The sequence below is a fragment of the Homarus americanus genome, unplaced genomic scaffold, assembly GCF_018991925.1.
Source record: "Homarus americanus isolate GMGI-L3 unplaced genomic scaffold, GMGI_Hamer_2.0 scaffold14467, whole genome shotgun sequence".
In the NCBI taxonomy this organism is placed as follows: Eukaryota; Metazoa; Arthropoda; class Malacostraca; order Decapoda; family Nephropidae; genus Homarus; species Homarus americanus.
This window is the reverse complement of record NW_024733734.1, coordinates 7,668,361-7,685,916: the sequence shown is the minus strand read 5'-3', so window position 1 is coordinate 7,685,916 and position 17,556 is coordinate 7,668,361. Positions and strand designations below refer to the sequence as shown.

The 17,556-nt window shown below is 37.4% G+C and overlaps 2 protein-coding genes across 2 annotated transcripts; both read left to right on the top strand.

Moving 5' to 3' along the window:
• Window positions 1-229: 229 nt before the first annotated feature.
• LOC121869897 (basic proline-rich protein-like) lies at window positions 230-905 on the top strand. Its single transcript, XM_042371464.1, has 2 exons — window positions 230-270; window positions 497-905. The coding sequence occupies exons 1-2, from the start codon at window positions 230-232 to the stop codon at window positions 903-905; spliced, it is 450 nt and encodes a 149-aa protein (XP_042227398.1).
• A 2,492-nt stretch (window positions 906-3,397) lies between these two features.
• On the top strand, window positions 3,398-14,004 carry LOC121869973 (leucine-rich repeat-containing protein 58-like). Its single transcript, XM_042371594.1, has 4 exons — window positions 3,398-4,232; window positions 6,881-7,097; window positions 9,880-10,081; window positions 12,785-14,004. The coding sequence occupies exons 1-4, from the start codon at window positions 3,541-3,543 to the stop codon at window positions 12,979-12,981; spliced, it is 1,308 nt and encodes a 435-aa protein (XP_042227528.1). The 5' UTR covers window positions 3,398-3,540; the 3' UTR covers window positions 12,982-14,004.
• Window positions 14,005-17,556: the final 3,552 nt, after the last annotated feature.

Genomic DNA, 17,556 nt, shown 5'->3' with positions numbered 1-17,556 from the left:
CAGGGGCAGCGGCGTCCCCAGGGACCCTTCCAGAGGCATTGACGCCCCCGTGGACACTACCAGGGGCGGTGCTCCCTCAGGGACCCTACCAAGGGGCGACAGCGTCCCCAGGGACACTCCAAGGGACAACGGCGCCCCCAGGGTCCATGCCAGGGGTGGTGGCTTTTCCAGGGGCCCACTCAGAGGCGTTAGCGCCCCCAGAGACCCTCCTATAGGCGGTTGCGCCCCCATGGACACTCCCAGGGGCAGTGCTCCCCCAGGGGACCTATGGCATGCTTGTTCGTTGTGTCATATATATATTACATACATCCAGCAGTCCCTTTCTGAACTATGATTGGTGGTCTATTCTTTTAACCTACCAAATTACAGCCAATAGGATATTATTTTCCGTTACCTTCTTCAGAATGCGATGATACTGGAAATGTGTATGGGTGGTGAATTTATTTAACGTTGCATCTCCCAGAGTTCTAAATAGCGCAAAATCTACTGCACCCAGGGGCCCTATAGGTCTGGCTCTCCTAGGGGCGGCAGAGCACCCGGAACCCCTTACAGGGGCGGCAGCTCTCCCAGGGACCCTCCCAGTGTCGGCGGCGCCTCCGGAGACTCTCACAGGTGCGGCGACGCCCCCAAGGACACTCTCATTGGCGGTGAAGCGCCCACGGAATCTCCCAGGGACACTCCCAGAGGCGACGCCGCCCTCAGGGACCTTCCCTAGGGCGGTCGTACCCCCAGGAACCCTCCCAGATATAGGCGTTGCTCCCCAAAACCCTCCCAGAGACGGCGGCACCCCCATGGGCCCTCACAGCAGCGACGGCACCCCTAAGGTCCTTCTCAAGGATGTCAGGGGCCCTCCCAAGGACAGCAGCGCCTCCAGGGACCCTCCTAAGAACCCTGATTTCCCCTAAGGACCTCCCCGGGGCGGCGGTGCCACCAACTACCCTTCCAGAGACGGCGACGTTCTCATGTCCCCAAGTACCCTCCCTGGGGCCGCCGCCGCCACCCCAGGGACACTCGTAGGCACGCCGGCGTACCTAGGGGCCCTCTCAGGGGTGGTGGCGCTTCCAGGGATCCACTTAGGGGTGGTGGCGCACCCAGGGGCCTTCCTAGAGGTGGTGGCACCTCCAGGGCCCCACTCAGGGGCGGCAGTGCACCCATGGACCCTCCCAGGTAAACTAATAAATGTTTAAATATTATTTAGACTTCGATAGTCTAGTTGTAGACGTGCCACGAACATTTGATTGACTAAAATTTTACAATAACAAAAAGTTTGATTATAATCAAACTTTTTGTTATTGTAACATTTTTTGTTTGTTTTGTATAATTCAATAAAAACTTTATTTGCACACCTTTTTATTTACCTTCATTTGGGGATTGAGCCATAAACAAATATTACAATAGTGAAACAAGTTGTAATTATAACCAACAATAAAAATTTGGAATCCAGGAAAAAAAATCTCAAGAAAGTCAGAAAATGGCACGGAAAACCTAACCTAACCTAACTTAACCTACGTGCAATGCCATCATATATATATATTGTGTTGTCAGTGTATACAAGTCATGTGACTTTTTTCCCTGTGACTATTTCCGTTCACCAAAATTTGAGGGGTGGTGGTTGTACAACGTAACGTGTCATGGGTTTGAGTCCTGCAAATGTAAGGCATAAGCTAGAACACTTGTTAAACATACAAACACTTAACACAAATATAATACCTATGACGAAAATTAGCTGAAACACAAACATGAGAAAACAGAAGCACTTGGGTTGAGCCCCAAGACCTATCATCCTACTAATATTTTCCAATTTCCCCGCCTTTCTTCTTGGACTATCCACCAACCCCAAGTCCCTCCAAAGTCCACAATCATTCTTCAAGTCCAGTTCCCGTACCACCAATCTACGCGCCAGAGGATCAAGATCTCTTCACACTATTACTTCACCCATCGACTTGGTTCGAGCTCATTCTACCTCACGCTCTCCAGCCGGCAACACCACTTATCTTGAAGCTCCTCCACAACACAGTAACTCCCAGCATCGTACTGCAGTGTACATACAATATACGTGGAGTTAACGCTTTTCTGAATATTCCTTCTCACCTCCATCCTGAGTGCGAGACCTCCCTTAAGTTACGTGTATATGTGGTCCAAAAGAAAGAGAAAGTTGACACCTAAAAGAAAGAAAATTGACTAACCGCACCACACATACACACGCTACAAGCTCACATTCGGTGCTGTCACAACACTGGCAGATTGTTCTTTTACTTTTAATTTTTACCTTAACCTCTTCACCACTGATCAGCTCGTTAGCCGCTTGGGCGATCGGTCACGTCTCTGCTACGCACTGTTGGCAAGTACTGGGCATGTACTGGAGGTGAACGTGACTCATTTTGAAAATAGATAAGGGAGGCAACAGAGAACATGACTGGTAATACCGTGTTACACACTTACACTGTGATATCATTCATGAATCATTATCTTTTCATCCCACATGACTTGTACATATTGACAACACAATATATATATATATATATATATATATATATATATATATATATATAAATATATATATATAAATATATATATATATGATGGCATTGCACGCAGGTTAGGTTAAGTGGTTAGGTTAGGTTTTTTCCGTGCCTTTTTATCTTTGACTTTTTTTCCTGGATTCGACGGATATACCCCAGTGTAAGTGGGATTAGATACTGCAGGGTTGGGTGGAGGGGGTGGGGAATCCCACAAGTAGAAACACAATTTTTTTTACGAATTTTGTTTTGAAATTATTCAGTGTGGTATGTGTTTAGGTCACTTTATGAAATTGTAGTTTGATATAGTCACAGAGTGTGTAAAGCCATGCTCTGCCCACTTTATATACTAAATTGCTTTTCTTGGAAGTTATGAATTATTCTCAAAATCTTTTTCAAACACTGGACATCCAGTACACCACATAGCTGTGTTGTTTTAAGTATTACTTCAGAATGTGCTGATCATCCTGACGACAATGTCTAGCTACACGTTTTGAATGTAACCAGCTGTTGCAACTTTCGGAATTCTCTTTATTCTATCTTTACAATTAAGTAAATTACTGGAATTTATTTATATAACTCAAATTATTAAGCTGTTAGCAGCAGTCAATCGAGTACTTCTTTATTTGATACCCAAATATCGCTGGTGTGTGTGTGACCAAGGGACTGGGGCTCACCATGTACTCATCACGTGATCATTTACAAGCTATGCACATCTTTTATTAATTGATAACAAAATTAAGTGCACGGACTGAATATAAATAATAAAACTCTCTAAAACACTATTAATAATAAAATAAAATTGTACTTTTCGAAAATAAAACTTTTAAATCTAATTCAAAGTTTATAATTATATTGTTGCCATATGACTTAGGAAAGCTGTTGAGCCTCTCTAGTGACGTAAATAAACACAGCCAGAGTCTACAGGTGTGGGCACGAGTAGACTATGAGTCTCCTATACCATTAATATTGGTGAAAGCACATTAATATCAGCACTCTCCTTTTTAATTATTCGTTCATTATGGCTGTCAACATGTATTATTCATCAGAAAGCTCAGACAGTGAAAATACGGCAGAGTCTTGCAGCTTGGATTTATCATATCTGATGCTTGATGCAGACTCCTTGGCAGTGCACCTCAGTAATAGTATTCGGGAACAACACCAACAACAGAAAGTTACTCGACACAGTGCTGTGCTCAACGCAAATGATATTTCCAGGGAAGCTAGTCAAGGAAGTTGTCGTAGTGGAACACGACCAAGGACAAATGACGTGAGCGACAGACTCCTCCTGTGTTCACTGTCAAATACAAGTACCAGTGACAGACAAACTGAACAGGAAAAAGACAACGTCCTTGATACTGTCACACAAAGACTCCTTCTGCAGCATAACATGTTGCTTACGTTACCATTTGAGATAGTCAAGTTTTCCAATTTAAGAAGTTTAGATCTGTCCTATAATAACCTCTCTCACATTAATGACTTCTTGCTACAACTGCCAGAGTTGCAAACGTTGTATTTGCACAATAATAATTTACCAGATGATGGACTTCCAAAAGACCTGTCACTACTGTCTAAGCTTAGGGAATTAAATCTGAGTGGAAATCAGCTAACAAGAGTACCCAATCAATTGTATGAAATGAATGGACTCCGTTACTTATATCTTGGAAACAACCGAATCACAGAAGTTCTTCCTGAAATTAAGTCTATGCAAAGGTAAGTTATAGGCACAAGATACAGGTATGGCAACCACGCACTCACGGTAAAATAGGGTAAATATTGTACCATTGGCTGTCCTCAGGCTTTGGTATGAGACTAATTTTGTTAGCGTTTTTCAGTGTTTTACTCAAATCTGACATTCATTTCTTTGGAAATTAGCGGTTTTTGCAAAAAATTAACATTTAAATTTTTAACAGAAACTGCTAATTTGCACAAAAATGGAGGTTAAATTTGAGAACACAAAAAATTACACAAAAAACCTATTCTCATAACAAAGGAACCAACCAACCATCCTACCTACCTAACCTAACCTAACCTAACCATCAAGGAGGAGACAACTGACTCTAAGTGAGGAGTATAACCTCAAGTAAACATGGTGCAAACCTGCGGACAGCCAATGGACGAATATTAACCTAAAATAGCAGGAGTAGGAACTTAGCCTGTCATGGCAAATTATTCACTGCATAACTAAATAGTTTTTCTTATGTTTTTCATTGTGATTTAAAAGAATTTGACATATTTTGGTACTCATACTTATTAATGAAGATCTGACCTCTTTATCACTAGCAACAGCAGTGATTTCTTTCAAAGTGGGCAGGGCTTTGAAGATGAGGTAAAATGTGGAATTAAAAAAAGTGGAACCTTTGGGAACCCGATCTAAACTTTCATAACCTATTTTACCCAAAACCTTACCTTATTTATTTGGTGGACACACAAAGTGATTCTGTGAACCTGTTTTCATACAAAGGGTAAATTTTTATCATTAGACAACCATGGATTTTTTGTTGAGCAATGTGTTTTTCTGATGTTTTAGACAGTTTTATGACACTTTTCTTCCCTCACAAATGACTTAAATATACTAGGGTATCCAGGAGGTGGAGCCCCCCCCCCCCCCGTTAGGAAATTAGGATAGGTATTTTTAGGTAATTTGCAAGGGAAACGTCAGAGAAGAAAAATCTTGATAAATTTGGAAGAATTCCTTGTAACAATAATATTGACGGATTTTAAGTTTGCTAAATAGAATTTTGTGGAAAATTATATTCAAACATCATTCACACAAACTTCACATGATCTGTTTTGACCATTCAGAGGATAGTTCAAAATTCAAATTTCTTGGGAAATTTTTGCATGCGCAAAAATATGGTAAATATTTACACGTACACTCAGTGATTTTAAGCTTTTTAACATATGCAATAGATATATCTCATCATTCTGAGTAACTTTCATTTTATACACTTGTGTTGCAAATGAATAATAATGAACCTAATAGAATCTGACCTATCCAACCAAAGAAACCTAGGTAACTTACGTAACTTCCTAGCTGGCGCATTCCCCACCATATTAAACAAAGTACGTGCACTTATTTGTTATTTGGTATCAATGAAAGCAACTCTGTTGAAGTGGCATGGTGTAATTTTGCAGTTTTTGTGAAGGTGAGAGTACGCTCGGATCAAGACAGTCTGCTGTAAACAAACACGACACACGGTGATTAGGCAGCTTTTTCGGAGGAGTATTTACGATAAATAACCTAAAATGCATTTATTTAGCATATTTTCAATATTACTTTGGAAAAAATTACAAAAACAATGAAATTTTATTTCATAGCTTTGGGGTTTTCATTTGTAAATAAAAGCATGACTTTGTAAATTGGGGACTTCATTTTGTCTAAGGCATGTACCGTAAGAGAAGCAGTTAGGGACGAGTGATTTGTTTTAAGTACAGTACAGCAGCAGGTGCTTGTGTTAATCAGCTGGATGTCTTGAGATTTTTAGGGTAACTTCAGGGTGTGTGCTGGTATGTTAGAGACAAATTAGTACAGTACAGTTCTATTGAAATAAAAAAAAAGTTTATTTAGCTAGATAGGTACAGATGAGAGTAGACAATAATAACAGTACAGTACGTATTGGCATGGCTGAGCCAATTGAGGTCCCCCTCATTGGCTTTGTCTCCCATTTGAGCTCTTTCTAGAATATTCTTCTATGCAAAGAGTAATTTTTTTGCCAAATCACTTCCATTCATTGCTAAAATAGTACAGTGGAATTCCATTTCATCACCATTGTCATTTTACAGCCATTTTCATGCTTGCATGGGTTAGCCATGATTATCTTATACTGTAGCATGATATTCCAGTTGCCATAAGATAAATTAAAAGCTAGTTTTGCAGCTGGATGTCCTTCCTATTACCAAACCACTTTTACAGAGTGGGAAATGGGCATTACAGTACAGTACAGTATATGTAGAACTTCCAAGTGCCTACTTAGTTAGCAAGGCAGGATCATCTATGATTGTGTGTGTGTGTCAGAACCTAACCCTGCAGATGATGTGGCAGCTGCTTTAGGTGAAGTTTACTTATATGAACACAAAGTTTCTCTCTCGTCATTCACAACATAAAAAAGTTTTCTGACATTGCAATTCTGAAAATTTATGAGCAATTTGTATTTTATAATTTATAAGGGTGGATGTATTAAATTAAAAACTGATTCCCCCAGATAGATACAAACTCTTGGAGGAATGGTAAAATTGATTGATTGATCATTTGCTTTTTCAGTTTTCAATTACAGTACAGTACAGTACTGTACTACTGTATATAGAAGACTAAAACTTTTGTCGTTTTAAGATTAATATGTAATGACAATTCATTTCAGTTTACAAGTACTTAACCTTGGTGGGAACCTGCTAGAAACTGTGCCCGAAGAGCTTGGTGAGCTGCAGCAGCTTGGATCTCTGGTTCTATGTGATAACCAGCTATGTCGTCTACCGAGAACTATTTCAAACCTCACCCGGCTACGCTCACTCCTGCTGCATAAGAACAACCTCTGTTGTCTTCCTGTAGGAGCAGTCAAACTGAGGGGTCTTATGGAGGTAGAACTACTTAATCATATTTTATAATTTGTTACAGTACAGTATAAGTAACTTAGTCATTATCCTTATTTTGCTTTTATAATTCCACATTTTCTGTATCTAATAATATAACCTTCAACTTTGGGGCCTAATATTTAGTGGGGGGAAAAGGTTTATATTCTGTAAGCACTGTACTCATGTCAAAGTTACTTTTTTATTCTGTGCTAGTGCATGTTTAAATTTGTGAAAGTGCTAACTCAAAATTGCAAGATCTTACTTCAATATTTGGATATAACCAAAAAATTCAAACCATTGGAACAGTCCATGCTATTCATCTCCATACTTTTGTTTCACTTTATGGAAGCACTTCTGAGACAGTGAATGTATTAACTCAGATATCAATGAAACTTTGTATGTTGATATAACAAGACAAGGTTTCAGAACAGTGCCGTAAATCATTGTTATCGCTGCTTTGATTGTGATATGTGGTCAATTGTCTAATCTAGTAAGCACATAAATTTGAACATTGAAACTTAGCATCTGTATTTTAACCCATGTGTTGGTGACACACCGATTTCCACTCCATTATTTCTATAATTTTCTTAGGTTTTTGCCCATGACATGAGCTCCAGTGTTAGTGACAGTAAGTCCTCGCTTAACGTCGGGGTTACGTTCCTGAAAATGCGACGTTATACGAAACAACGTTAAGCGGATCAATTTTCCCCATAAGAAATAGATAAAATACAGGAGTTAAGTTCCTGAGCCTCCCTTTGCCCCATGAAACACATTACATATACAGAAAATCATTGCCATTTCTATAGAAAACAGTGCATGCATATACAACTACTAAGTTGGTATTGGTACTCACCAGTGGGCGGAGGTGGTAGAGCAAGTGTGTGGTGGGTACTGAAGCGGTGGAGGCGGGAGGGGAAGAGCCTGGCGGGTGCCAGGCGGGTGGCGAGTCACTGAGACCTGATGGGTGGCTACTCCTCCCTCTCGAAATGGTTTAAAACCTCTATTTTCGTAGCAAGACTAATGATCATACGTTGCTTCTTCACAACACTAGCATCAGTAGCACTTGATGGGCGCTTGGAACCTATTTTGAATGGTTACAGTACAGTATTAAGAGCAAAAACACTTTAAACACTCAAGAACACTGTGGAAGCCTAACAAAGACTGGTGTTGCTTGGGGGATGCTGTGACGTTCCGCGGGCAGACGAGAGAGGGTGATGCGCCGTAAAAAGTAGTCCATGACGACGCAAAACGACGTTGTACCGAGTCACCGGAACATTAAATGAATTTTTGGTCTCTAAAGTTTAGCAACGTAATACCGAAACAACATTAAGCGAGGACTTACTGTATATACAATAGTACAGGTAAACAAATTTTGCACAGTCAATGGCGGCAATACCTTTTTGTATATTTTTATGTGAATTACCCATGCCATCATTTTTATTAGGTTATTTCATATACCGGTATAAATTAATGGTAATTAGTGCGGGTAATTATAATGTAATTATTGTAAAAAAAAATAACAATTAGCGTATTGTGTAATAATTCTACAGACAACAAAAGTTTCTTTCAGACCATAAATAATAGCACCAAAATTATGAAAATTTAGTGATATTTGAGGTAATTACGAATTTCTTAACAAAGGCATTTTACTCAAAACGCAATTTTGGCATTTTTCCCTTCCTTCTCGTGACACTTCATATCTACAGTATTATTGCTCATGCATTCACACACCTCTCTTTTCCATTGGTTTAATTGCTGCATTATTAGCCATTATGTCTATTCATGATGATACTGTATTAATAAAGCTTGTTGTTTGTTATTACTTGTAAGGTTTGTGTATTTGTTACACTGTAGTCATTTTGTTGTGTAGGAACCTATCTTCATTTATATAATGGGAGTATATGGGATAATTGGGTTCAATATACTGTTCAGTAGACCCTTGCCATTCTCAAGTTTGTGATTCGTAATTTCGATGATTCTTGGTAAGCAGATGGTAGCTATGGTGGCTAGCTTTGAACCTTCTCCCGCAGTGCAACGAGTCACCTCACTCGCGTCTCCTATCCCTCTGTTAACACTCAATTGATGCCTGTGACGCAGTATCTCGTGTGAAATGGCCCATAAAAGACTGCCTTGTGTCAGTGCTAGTGATGCTAGTGGAGTGAAATGTAAAAGGTAGAAGTCAGTGATGACCCTGACAAAGAAAGTTGAATTATTCAATAAGTTAAATGAAGGGATGAGTGTTGCCATGGCTGATCAGTTGTTTGGTATAGGTATACAGTAGTGCACTAAAGTAGTATAAGTTGCTATTCGCAGTTTGCCTATTTGCGCCATTCCGTGGAACTTTACCCCTGCGAATAACAAGGGTTTACTGAATACAGAATTTTGATATACGGTACAGCAATATTTTATGAAACCTACCTCTTCTGAATAGCAGGGTTTGACTGTACAGTATATATAAATATCAAGAGCACTATAAAGAAGCACCACTAAATGGGGCCGCTTGAAACAGGGTATTAGTGTACAGTACAGTATGGTGTATTGTACGGGTACTGTAATACTATATATAGACATATCACAGTAAGATCTCAGATGCATTCGGCAATAGGTATAGTTTGTCATTACTGTCCACAATGTCCAGAGATTTGGCCGTTAGGACTTTGAAGGACACTTGATTACCATACCTTTTATCATTTTATGTATGGGAGGGCTCACAAGATACTACAATCGTTTACATATTATTATTAATATTTTTCTCTCTCAGATTGCTGAAATTTTATCTCCTTTACAGGTCAGCCTTCGTGACAATCCACTTGTGACACGATTTGTGAATTCATGTGCCCGGGAACTTATGTATAACCCTCCATCCTTGCTGGAACTGGCTGCCCGTGTCATTAAGTTAAAGAAGGTTGAGTATACAATCCATGATCTTCCTCACACTCTTGTAACCTATTTAGGTAATGGTCAGAGATGTGTAAATCCAAAATGTAAAGGTAAGAGTCACTGTTAACTATTATGTAACCATATTACCGAGTGTAATCACATCCATGACTTAATTCAATCTCCTGAAATTTAAAGCAGTAATTAGTGGAATATACAGTGGGTCCTCATTATTTGTATTGGTTGTGTTCTTAAAAGTCCAAATGTATAACGATTATATGAATAACGAGGTTATGTTTTCCATATATAAATCAATGTAATAAGGGGGTTTTGGTTCCTAGCTGTTCAAATTAGGTGGGAAGTCAATTGTGTAGGAGGTAGGGAGGGTGGGTGGCTGGAGAACTCCACTGCTGACTCTGTTAACATGACAGTACAGTACAGTATGCAATTGTACCATAATTCTCATACAGGTATAATTTACGTTCATTTGTTGCCGGGTTAATAAAATATTTTTGTAAAATAATAAATTTTCCTGAAAAAAATCCCATACCCAACCCAAGATGAGGTACAGTGAGTTCTGCTATTACTCGTGTTTTGATAACGCGAATTTGCTCTAACGCGATTTATGAATTAGGAACGATATTTGTATAACGCGAACGCTTGTTTGCTATAACACGATTTTTGCTTACTATTTCTCCAATTTTGTGGTATTAACTGTGAATATGGTAAAGAAGAATATCTCCAAGAAGCGTTCTGGTGATAGAATTCCCGGTGATGATCGTAAAAGAAAGGATATAACACTTGAAGAGAAGCTCGATTTTATCAACCTCAAAATCACCCTTCTCCCCCATCAAGTTACATTCATATTTTTTCAAGGTAAATTGTTACATTTACTGTAGGATTTCATTATTAGATATGAATGTAACATTTATTTAGACTGTGCTATCCTTTGTGTTAGGCTAACTACTAAATTTTTTCGATTTCGAGTAATCTGCACCTAACCCCATTTTCTCCATAAGCCCTGTTATTTCTATTACGCGATTTTCTATAACACGATATTTTACAAGAACACAATTATCGCGTTATAGCAGAACTACCTGTATTGCATTGTATTAAATTCCCGACCAGCTGACCATCATTGGTGCCTCCCTCTGAGCAGTGTTGCCAATCCTCATACATCTTTGCAGTCAGTGCTCAAATGGTTGGTTGCTTGCCTCAGCACTTAATAAATATGATATATTTATACATTAATCAGTTGTGTAAGTGTAACGAGTAGCCATATTGAGCCATCATATATCACTCAAAGGTAAAAAATAATGTTAAGAATGTCGGCTGATTTGCTGAGATTTCAAGGGGTATTACTGTACATTTGGGAATGCATGTACTGTACCCTTAATTATATTAATTCTTATGGGGAAAAATTTCTCATTATAAAATGTTTTTTTATAAGTTGCCTTTTTCTGGAACACATCCCAATGTATAATGAGGCCTCCCCTGTACTGTACATCCATTCTCTCCAGTGCTCCCTTACACTCTCCTATACAATATCATTTAACATCATTTATTAATTTCATTCTACACTCAGCCATTCTCGCTCATTTTCTTTACTGATCCATCCTTAAAGATGTTAGATAACTAAGGAGATATCTTAACCTTGACACACGACTTCACTTATTTCAGATTCCTTCCTTACACCATTTTTTATTATTCACACACATATTTCTCCCACTAAAAACTCTTTGACAGCCTTCTGTACACTTTTGTGTCCCTTCATTGATGTCAGAACTTCCTACATGGTCAGCAATTTACTGTATAATATGCTTTCTCCAACTGTAAATTTAGCAGCTACCAAACAGGGAGGTACTACCGCCTGGGAAGATATTGGAAGCATAATGCGTTGTCTAATGTCGACCCTGCTGCCATATGGCATCACGAAAATTGTGACCAAGTCCCAGGTTGCTTATCTTACTTCTGCCTCATTTATACACAATTGCAGGGTCTCAATTGTTTCTCTTACTATTGACAACACAACATACATATATTGTTTCTCACTTTTGATTTTATTTTTCATTTTTGCATTTCTTTATGGTTCTTTATTATTATTATTATTATTATTATTATTATTATTATTATTATTATTATTATTATTATTATTATTATTATTATTATTATTACATTTTCGCTCCCCAGGCCCCGATGTGGGTGGGTCAGTGACCTGTGCCCGGGTGGGCTAACCCCCCCATTAAAAAAAAAAAAAAAACATTTGTCTCCATGTATATACAGTATACAGTATTTGATTTATATACATTATATCTTTCTTAAACCTTTCCTATTCCTCACCTATGACTAGTTCATTATGTATCTTATAAGATAAATGTGTATCCTATCAATCCTTCAGTTACCAAGCTCAGAAGACTACAGAGTAATTCCTTTCAAGATTTTGCACCTAATCTTACTTCTCATGTCTTTATTTGCCCCCTTTTCCAGTTAACTGTAAACATTTTCATATTTATTGAAATTTGAATTCTTTCTCTCCTTTAATCATTTTATTTACTGTACATACCATATATTCTTTCTGACTTAGCATTTATTAAGTTCTTTATTGTCTACTTTTTTTCTCTCTTGTAACGTCTCCAGTGCATCTCAGCCATGTTTCTAGTTTGCAGGCTTATTATATATATGCCTACCTACTTTCACATGGAAAGATTAAGATATAATGAGCCACTTGTATGAATAAGTAATCTTATCAAAACATGACATTTACTTCAATAATGGCAAAAAATTACTAATGTTACTGTTGTTTATTTCTTGAATAGGTATGTACTTCACATCATGTGTTGAGCACATCAAGTTTGTTGACTTCTGTGGAATGTATAGAGTTCCTCTCATGCACTACCTGTGTTCATCCCGATGCTCCTCAAAAACTCCTGACTATTATCGGGCAGCATCTTCTGAGTCAGAGAGTGAAGATGACGAACCAGCTGCTAGGATGAAGCGAGTCCTATTGGGCTAACCAATTGTCTTACGTTTGATAATAAAGAATTGATCTGGCAAGTTACACTTGAAAGATGTGAGCCATCTCTTTGTGCAGTAACATGGATGATATTCTGTGAAGTGCATCCACTGGATAAGTATTTTGTGTTTTATGTGATTTTACAGGTTTTACTTGTATGTATTTAGTATTGGGTATGTTCATATACAGTACATCCTGTTTATATTTTTTTAAAGGATAGAGTGAAAAGGCAGACTTTATGAGAGCAAATTGTGTAGTCTTGTATAGTTTAGCTGAGCTTTAGTATCTTGCTTTATGAACCAAGTCATATAAAAAAGTTCATGGAACAAACTTAGTGCAGTACTAGTTGTTATGATTAAAAAGATTATGGTATCATATATTAAACCTTCAAATTATATATTTTATTAATCAACTGCAATTAATACAGTAGGAATGCATAGTGGTTAATTATGTTTATACAGTACAGGGTATTGATACTTGTTTTAACCTTAATTAGAAAATTCTAATTTAAGTGAAAGTCATTAAAATTCATTACAGTAATATAAATTTGAAGTTATAAACTTCATCTTTATAAAAAAAACTAGTCAAATAGCAAGATCATGAATGGGAAAACTGGTTTGCATATTTTTTGAAGTGCCATTTACCATATATTGGGAGGCTGTAGAAACATGATTGTCATGTCACATTTTATGCTTGGACAGGTACTGTGTCATACATACATACATGAGCTTTTCAATAAGCAATGATAAAGTGTGAACAAAAAAACTTTGGATAAACCATCCATTGCTAGTTGAGCATAACCGTCAGAGTTTTACTAAGTTCTTAGTTGTACTCAAAACTGCAGTGTTGAAATAATTGTTTAGTTCCAAGAAATAAAAAGTCTTGAGAAGACAAGTCTTATACATTAGAGGATGATAATCACTTTGAAGTCAATGCCATCAATAATTTCTTGGCAGACATTGTTGATATGGACACCAGAATCCTGACATTGTCAGTGAACTTGGGCTGCTTTTTTTTTTTTTTTGGTTATTTCCTGCAGTTTGCATTTCAGTACAGGAATAAGGACCTATTTATTTACTTTTACATCTCATTGTGGCATTTTTTGAGGTGAACAGTCACCCTTCTCTTGACTGACTCATGTTCATGGTCTTTGTGACTGGAAGGAAATCTTTTCTACCACCCAAATACAGTGGTCCCTCAGTTAACGAACGGTTCAATTAACGAAATTTCGGTTAACGAATTACCTCCCATAAGGATCTTCAATTCAGTTAATGAACAAAACTTTGATTAACGAAATCCTTATGAACAACACATTTTGTTGTGAGCATCAGCTGATGGGCTAGTCTGCCAATTCAGTAATCTCTTCTATGTTTAATTCGTTTCCAGTGGAGTAAATATCAAGAAAGTTGTGCTCTTTAATATTTTTGCAATTTTAATATTAAAATTATTAGTAATTTTAAAATTGTTAACATGTTGATAAGTATATGCAGTACAGGGAACTAGTTTTTTGTGCACCCATCAGGCGCTTGACTCAGCCAACCAGGCGTCAATTTGGCTTTGTTGACAGTGGAGTGAACATCTATTTTGTTGGTGTCTTGAATATTTTTGCATTTTTACATTGAAATTATTGGTCATTCTGAAATTTAATTAACATATTGATAATATATAGCGCAGTGCAGTGTTGATTTAAATTAAAATAATCTTGAATTACACCTAGTGAACTTAAAATTTTATTGGTGAAATGACTGCTTCAAGCATGGGTCCCCTGAAAGGCAATTTCTCCTCCATCCCCACCTCCTTCTCTTCTCCCTTCTCCTCCACCCCCACTTCTAATTCCCATCATCAACCAGGAACCTTCTACATACACACCTCAAAGTAAGTGTACTTTACTGCATTTTTTTTTTTTTTACTTTGTATGTACTTTTCTGTGAGCTGGAACCAATTACCCAATATCCCATTGAAACAATGGATTCGGTTAACGAACGACTCTGTGGAACGAATTGTGTTTGTTAACCGAGGGACCACTGTACTGTACAGTTCTCTTATATAAGAATGACAATCATTTCAATCCCTACACTCTAAATTAAAATAGAGACCAAGCATCTCGCTGTATACATCATATAGAGGACTTTACCAAACGAGTATACAGACAATACCTGTCTTGGTGCCAACCACAGATGCGTATATCTTTCCTGTTCAACTTTCCAAAACAGACGACTGTAGTTTGAAAAAGGGCGCCCATCTTAATGTGTGTTAGTAATACCCCAGGCTCAACTAATCAGCTCAGTTGTGCCTATGATGTCACAGTCACCAATCACTGTGATTGGCTACAGTATAGGCCTACATATGGCGGGAATCTCTCGGCCTACACTGAGCATGGTGGGAACTGTTGTCTCTAAACTGAATTTTCATACAGTTTTATTCTAAAAAATCATGACATTATTACAACATAATTTTGGGTAGTTATATGTAATTTTCTTTATTTTTTTTTTTACTGTTATATGAATCGGTTTTAATGGCTTTCCAGCTTTAATGACAATGGTCTTCCTTTAATTAGTCTGTTATCCTGAGGGTTTACTGTACTGTATATGGTACAGTCTGCCTCAAATAGTTGACTTCAGATATGCCTTATATAGAACAGGTAGATATTAAGGAAACTAGATGAGAGGAAAGCATCCACACTAATGGTACCTTAGAAATTCAGACCAACTACAATAAATGGATCAAATGAAATCCATTAATAAAAAGAGCATTATTTATCCCTTCTTACTTTCTATTTTTAATATAGTATCACTGAGGCATAAAAAGTTTAATACCCACATTAACAGACCATAAAATTCACAGTTGTATTATTTATGCTTACAGTTATTAACGTGAGTCAGTTTGGAATATTTTGGTATGGGATTTTGTTTATTTAGTGGAGTACAGTAAACCCTCCATATTCGCATTTTCTGGATTAACGAATATTGCTTATACACACATACACACACACACACAAAATAATCGGTCCTCAAAATTTACTTCAAACTCTTCCCAGGTGCGTAAAGTTGAAAAATTTGGGAACCACTGCGACCTAGATCACCCACACCTGATCAAATTTCACCTATCTACAAAACTGTGGAAATGCATAAGGAGCATTCTCACAGGCAGATAGACAGATTGTACGCTACCGTAGATACTGTGGTTTTTTTAAATACCTGTATACTGTAGATACTGTAATTGGCATATGCAATATAGTAATACAGAATATTGTACGTAATTTTATTTTATTTAATATTTCACATATTGGACTATCAGGCAACTGGTTCAGAGACTGTGTGCATGGTGATGTGAGTGCCAAGTCAACTTGTCTTCATATGAATTTGAGGTGGATATAGGAGAATGATGACACATTGAAAGCTTTTTATAGACTTAATATTGCAAGTGTTACACAATAATGAAATAAGTAAGCATACTGGTAGTAAGAAAAATGCAAACTTATAGCATTTTTGCATTATTAACTAATAAATGATTTTTTCATGTCCTCTGGGTTTTTGCTTGTAAATAAAATTATGACTCAAGAAAAATTTTAACTGAAAATTTTTGTAAACCAGTCCATTTAAATTGGGGTTTGGCTGTGTCAATTAAGTAGATTTGCTTTATTTTAGTGTATTGTATATTGTAAATATATATACTGTAGTAGCTTATTCGAAGGTGATGTAAGTAATAGAAGTAAGATGATATGAAGGGTTTTGCACACTCATTATGATTTTTTTTTTATTCTTCTTGCAGCAGTTCTTGTGCTAGCTTTTTCATTTTTATTTAGCTTGTACTTTAAGGGGAGGAAATGTAGGTGGCTAGAGCTAATATAATTAATAGAAATGTATTTACATATATGGAAAGGGGAATGTACCGTAATGCACCAGTGCTTTGTTTTATCATTGTTAACTAGTTGAGTTACCAGGACGGAGGGACAGGAAGCATTGCATGATCATCCTTTAGGCCACCCATACCTTCCTACTGTATTCCAGTCCTCAATTTTTTAAACTGTGGACGGACCTGTGGGGGAAGGGGAGGGTAGTGGTTGGCCCCGCCCTCCTGTTTGGAAGGATAGGAGATAGAGTATGACCATCTCTTTATCCACCTGGTTGGCCTCCACCTGCCCCTCATGAAGGGACAGGAGATATATAGTACATGGCCACCTACTAGGCTACTTTCACCTCCCTACCAAATTACAGAACTATGGAAATGCATCAGGAACACACACACATACAGAATGTAGTTTACATAGATTAGATAGATATGGTATACATAAATGTAAATTATATTAATAATATTTAAGTACAAAATTATGGACCATTGTCAAATACAAAGGAAACAAACATACTGTAATTTAGTTAGGTACTGTATACCATTTAAAAAAAAAATCTATACTGTATAGTATATACAGGCAGTCCCCGACTTACGACGGGGTTAGGGACCCAAATCCAGGTCGTAAGTCGAAAATGCAAAAAATAATACATAGAAAATCTAAAATGAAATACAGTACATTAAAAGTAATCAATAATGAAGAATGAATACAGTGTTACTGTGCAC